This window comes from Pecten maximus, chromosome 3, assembly GCF_902652985.1.
Source record: "Pecten maximus chromosome 3, xPecMax1.1, whole genome shotgun sequence".
Lineage (NCBI taxonomy): Eukaryota > Metazoa > Mollusca > Bivalvia > Pectinida > Pectinidae > Pecten > Pecten maximus.
In genome coordinates, this window is record NC_047017.1 from 6,814,423 (window position 1) to 6,820,726 (window position 6,304).

Sequence of the window (6,304 nt, forward strand, 5' to 3'; positions counted from 1 at the left end):
AAGTAAAAGGACGAAGCAACTGCTATGATGTTCTATTAGTAGATACTTAAAAAAAGTAATATTTATTGGTGTTTGGTTTTTCAATCTGGAGAAAATATACAAACAACACACGTCTAAATAACAGGTTTAAATATTAATCTGGTAATGTATGCATGACTAGCTGTATAATGAGTCTAAAACTGCATCATACAGCCAATTGTTCTTTCGGTGACTCGTCAGTAATATCAGAGGTCAACATTGTACAGATCCTTAAAGGATGGTTGGAGGAGAGTCGTAAGACTTAAAGTGATTTTCACCTATGTATGTTTAGTAACATCCCCCCATTGATTGAATATCTGTTATTTTACTTAATTTGTTAATTTAATTTTTATATCCAAGTCTATCTTCGGATGGTCCGCGAAATACATTATACACAAGACAATGGATCTTATTCTGTAATGTTTAGCTTTGTATTATTATCAAAATAATAACTTTCTGATAAACCTTGGACTAAATAACATGTGTAGTAACATATGACTATTCATCTATCCTTTATCGCCAAGTTAATTATAAAGTCAATTGATAGCTAAAGAGTCAAAATATACAATGCATATTCGATTACCATATATGTAGCTTGATCACGGTTATTGAAATCTTCAAGCTGGTCTCGTTACTTCAGAACTTAGTGAATTCACAATCTCACACAAAAATGTCTACGCGCTGGAAAAGTAAACTTATACTTTGGAGGCATTTTCATGTTAAAATATACTAAATAATCTATATTTGTTGTAAACTATAAGGTCATAGGGTCACGTATTTACATGTAATTGTTGTCAATAAATGATAATTTCAATAATGTGTAGCAGGATTAAAAAGAAATGGATTTATGTTGAGAGAATATCATCTTTTGACTTAAAAGTTTGGTCGAATATCATAATAAACTATCTGTTGAATAACTAACGTACTATTAGTGGAATTTGGTAATATTAAAGAAAAAAAAAAGTTCATCATTCTTAAGATTAAAGTGTCTCATAATACCGCAGCCAGTAAAGTAGTGACGTCAGAAGGAAAGTGTTGGGTATCAAAGTAAGGGATGACAAGTTGTAATAAATAGGGATTGAACGCTGTTTTTATTGCGTTTACGGAGGTATGAACGCAATGGGATACAGACATATTCCATATAGCGCATCATGATATTTAAATCACTTGTTATCATTTATGGAGTCTCAGATGCTGATATTGCATAGATTTTAACGCACGTACTGGACTCGTTATGAATTAAATAGACATCAGGTACATGCATATAACTTGACCCTTAAAGCTTTGCCAATCACTCACCTAACATATAAAACCCAAATGTTAGATTCAATTTTATCCCAGACCGTCTGAGGTTTATCGATTTCACATTTATAATGTGAATCATAATTATAATGATTTTTAAAGTAGTCAATAAAAATAAATGAGCTTTTCCGCAAAAATGTTTTGAAAAGGAATGGGCAAGATGATATCAATATTCGATGAACTGTTAGGGAAGATTGATGTAAAATTTGTGCTATTATTGTTATTATTTGTGAATTTTGCTATGTTGGCCCGTATTGAATTGATAAAACATTTTGTATTTGCTTTTAGTATTTCTATTTTTTATTGCAATATATCCAGCTAAAATATATCTTTTTATTAAAAATTCTTCTTGGTGTTCTACACTCACAATATAACGATGGCCATGCCAAATATCGTAATAGATAAAATCATCCTTTCGATATATTAGATAGACAGCAATTGCAAGCTTTCCGCGATACATGTACATGTATTTCTTTTTCATTGTTTCCTTTTTCTCTCGACATATTTTAAAACAATTATGTATATTGTAAGAAATCAGCGAAGAGCTTCTTCTAAATATATTTTTCTCTCTATAAAGTTTTTTCTTCTTTTACCAAGATGCTGTCATTAAGGAATGAAACATTATCATCATAAGACATATATGTCAGTCAGTAAGGTATCCTTATATATGGGGCCGTACAGTGGCTGTCTATAACAGGGGGCCGCGGTGGCCGAGTGGTTAAGGTGTCCCGACACTTTAACACTAGCCCTCCACCTCTGGGTTGCGAGTTCGAAACCTACGTGGGACAGTTGCCAGGTACTGACCGTAGGCCGGTGGTTTTTCTCCGGGTACTCCGGCTTTCCTCCACCTCCAAAACCTGGCACGTCCTTAAATGACCCTGGCTGTTAATAGGACGTTAAACAAAAACAAACCAAACAAACCAAATATCCATATATACTAAATATTTACGTCCGTTTACAACAAAATAACGACACAAGTCTAGTTTCTAAGACAGAAAGCGAAATAGGAATGAATATTGATTTATTATATTGTATAATATCGTCTTTTCTGCGCTAAGGTATAATATAATGATTAGAACAATGGCGGTGGGTGGCTTGTCCTTGTGCGTTCCTGTACACTAATCATCTCGTGGTAATCTCAGCATTTCTAAGAATTCATCATTTCCACAAAATCTGTGAAAAAAACAACAGAAATTCTGTTATAGGTGTGTGTGTGTACAATATTAGAGTATAAAACTGTTGTCACATACAACATACCTACAGTTCAGATACTCTAGATAGTGAGTCAGAATACCGCTTCTAAATGACCCCAAAGACACTTCAATTAAGAAGTTGTGATTATTAAAAAAATCAACTTGATCTATATTACCCAATATTTTAGCAACGCTCACTCAGGATTTTACGCACTACATCTCTCTATTTTATTCCTCATTGCTTAAATATTGTTTCTTCATTGACCATTGTTTTTTTTAATTACAGCTAACCTTTTAAAGTTTCTGGATGGTAGAATCTTAATCCACTAGGTAACGCAGATTGTCGTCTTTATCCAACTGTGTCTTAATCAACTAACACTGGTACTGAACAGTTTTAATCCACTAAACGTTGTTATAGTCTCACTCCACTAACCTTTGTAGTAAACCGCTTTACCACACTAACCCTTGTATTAAACCGCCTTACTACACTAACCTTTGTAGTTAACTGACTTACCACGCTAACTTTTATAATAAATCGCCTTAGTACACTAACCTTTGTAGTTAACCGCTTTACTACGCTTAACTTTGTAGTTAATAACCCCACTCCATTAACCTTTGTAGTTAACACCCCTACTCCACTAACTTTGTAGTTAACCGCCTTAATTGACTAACTTTTGTAGTTAATACAGTAGCTATACTCCACTAACCTTTGTAGTTAACCGCCTTACTAAACTTATCTTTGTATTTAACCGCCTTACGAGTTTAACCTTTGTAGTTAACCGCCTTACTTCACTAGCCTTTTTAGTTAACCACCTTATTTTACTAACCTTTGTATAAAACCGCTTTACCACACTAACCTTTGTAGTTAACTGACTTACTACACTAACTTTTATAATAAATCGCCTTAGTACACTAACCTTTGTAGTTAACCGCTTTACTACGCTTATCTTTGTAGTTAACAACCCCACTCCATTAACCTTTGTAGTTTACCGCCCTACTCCACTAACCTTTGTAGTTTACCGCCCTACTCCATTAACCTTTGTAGTTTACCGCCTTACTCCACTAACCTTTGTAGTTTACCGCCTTACTCCACTAACCTTTGTAGTTTACCGCCTTACTCCACTAACCTTTGTAGTTTACCGCCTTACTCCACTAACCTTTGTAGTTTACCGCCTTACTCCACTAACCTTTGTAGTTTACCGCCCTACTCCACTAACCTTTGTAGTTTACCGCCCTACTCCACTAACCTTTGTAGTTTACCGCCCTACTCCACTAACCTTTGTAGTTTACCGCCTTACTCCATTAACCTTTGTAGTTTACCGCCCTACTCCATTAACCTTTGTAGTTATCACCCCTACTCCACTAACCTTTGTAGTTTACCGCTCTACTCCACTAACCTTTGTAGTTTACCGCCTTACTCCATTAACCTTTGTAGTTTACCGCCCTACTCCACTAACCTTTGTAGTTTACCGCCCTACTCCACTAACCTTTGTAGTTTACCGCCCTACTCCACTAACCTTTGTAGTTTACCGCCTTACTACACTAACCTTTGTAGTTTACCGCCCTACTCCACTAACCTTTGTAGTTTACCGCCCTACTCCACTAACCTTTGTAGTTTACCGCCTTACTCCACTAACCTTTGTAGTTTACCGCCTTACTTCACTAACCTTTGTAGTTTACCGCCTTACTCCACTAACCTTTGTAGTTTACCGCCTTACTTCACTAACCTTTGTAGTTTACCGCCTTACTCCACTAACCTTTGTAGTTTACCGCCTTACTCCACTAACCTTTGTAGTTTACCGCCTTACTCCACTAACCTTTGTAGTTTACCGCCTTACTTCACTAACCTTTGTAGTTTACCGCCTTACTCCACTAACCTTTGTAGTTTACCGCCTTACTCCACTAACCTTTGTAGTTTACCGCCTTACTCCACTAATCTTTGTAGTTATCACCCCTACTCCACTCACTTTTGTAGTTAACAGTCTTACTCCACTAACCTTTGTAGTTATCACCCCTACTCCACTCACTTTTGTAGTTAACAGTCTTACTCAACTAACTTTTGTAGTTAACATCCTTACTCCACTAACCTTTGTAGTTAACCGCCTTACTCCACTAACCTTTGTAGTTAACACTCCCACTCCAGCAACCTTTGTATTTAACCGCCTTACTCCACTAACCTTTGTAGTTGATATTCCCGTCCTTGTTTTTGTCGGCACTGTGTATGAGCTCCTCCACTTCATCAAATGATAGCGCTTCCCCTAGTTGGGTTAAAGCCTGTCTGATCTGGTTGACCGTAAGGTACCCCTTCATATCCTTGTCAAACACTCGGAATGCCTCTATTAGTTGTTTCTTTGAGTAGGGGTCGATCTCCTCCTTCTTCATCATCAACGTAATAAACTCGGGTAGATCTATACATCCATTACCTTGAAAACACAATAAATATTTACCATATCGTCATAATGTTATCTTGTGAACTATTCTTTCATCTAGAATCTAGAACTCCCCCCCCCCCCCAAAAAAAACCCCCCAGCAAACACGCACAAAAAAATATAGTGATATTTCAAAAAAAAAAATGAAATAAAAAAAAAAATTATAAAAAAAAAAAAAGATAAAAAAAAACAAAAAAAAAAACGTATAACAAAACTATTCGGTGTTTAACCTGCTCTGAGAGTAATTGCAATACATTACATTGTATGTTCATATGCAAAGATGATACTTAACATTGGTTCCATACATGACAATTCAGCTGCTAACTCAGTATATAGCGTAAGAGGGACAACCACCAGTGTCACGAGTACAATATATGGGTTTAAATAGCCAGTGCCTTAACGCTTAAATGAAATGTGTGTTTTGTCTTAATCAGAGGAATGTTTTATTCGTCATTTCTACACAGGGAATTGAAACGCCCGGATATACTGCCATTGTTACATTGATAAACATCTTACCGTCGCAGTCGAACCGGTTTATAAATGTTCGCACTTCGGCGTCAGTCGGGGCTTGCCCAATGGAGAGCATCATGGCCGCCAATTCCTTAGAGCTAATAAAGCCATCGCCATCTTTGTCAAACAAATTGAACGCCTCCTTCAACTCTGGAAAATAGATTTGCTTTAATACAATAAAGGTAATATTGTCATAATGGAAATTGTGATCATTGTTACATTAGCAAAATTTTCAAATTTAATCCAATGATTAAAACTACTATACCAACCTTTCTTTTTCATCATTTTCTTTATGTATAATAAAGATATAAGTAGACACATATTCATTTGAACACTGATGGTAACATATACAAATATACAAAATATGGATATTGCTATAACAGTGAAAAGTTTGGTTATCATTTCTAAATCTTAATACAAAATCTATATTTCAAAAAGCTAGGCATTATAATGTTATTTCTTTATCTCAACAAACATAGAAGTATCATAATTCTTTCACAGTAGGTCCATCTTGTCCGGAGTTGGAGTACATTGTACATTCTGACCTCTTCTCAAAACTGTCATCTAAGTATTCAAATACACTGTCTTATCTGACATAAGCTTGAAGTTACGATGGCCGATATCGGACGGGCAAAACAGTGTTACTAGTAGTACGTTTTTGTCAACGAAAAATGTACGTACATATTGTGTGTCAAAAATATCTACTGCTAGTAGTAGATAAATTTGTACACAAAAAGTGTACGTACAAATCCTGTGTCAAAAACCTGTTACTAGTAACACATTTTTGATAACAAATTTGTACGTACATATTTTGTGTACAAATTTATCTACTACTTCTAAATATCAATTAAC

At 35.4% G+C, this 6,304-nt stretch overlaps 1 protein-coding gene across 1 annotated transcript; it reads right to left on the reverse strand.

Moving 5' to 3' along the window:
- Positions 1–2,298: 2,298 nt before the first annotated feature.
- Positions 2,299–6,052, reverse strand: LOC117324673 (calmodulin-like). The gene is made up of 3 exons (XM_033880611.1): positions 5,459–6,052; positions 4,691–4,936; positions 2,299–2,493 (listed from the first exon to the last, which is right to left on the reverse strand). Exons 1-3 carry the CDS (start codon positions 5,529–5,531, stop codon positions 2,468–2,470), a joined length of 345 nt encoding a protein of 114 aa, XP_033736502.1. The 5' UTR covers positions 5,532–6,052; the 3' UTR covers positions 2,299–2,467.
- Positions 6,053–6,304: the final 252 nt, after the last annotated feature.

What these genes read in the sequence shown, in the direction of transcription:
- LOC117324673 (XM_033880611.1), bottom strand. Translation starts at nt 5,531, where the DNA reads ATGATGCTCTCCATTGGGCAAGCCCCGACTGACGCCGAAGTGCGAACA. An exon ending in AAACCGGTTCGACTGCGACG is followed by an intron (nt 4,937 to 5,458) that starts GTAAGATGTTTA and finishes TGTGTTTTCAAG; the next exon opens with GTAATGGATGTATAGATCTA. An exon ending in CGGGAATATCAACTACAAAG is followed by an intron (nt 2,494 to 4,690) that starts GTTAGTGGAGTA and finishes TTTTTTTCACAG; the next exon opens with ATTTTGTGGAAATGATGAAT.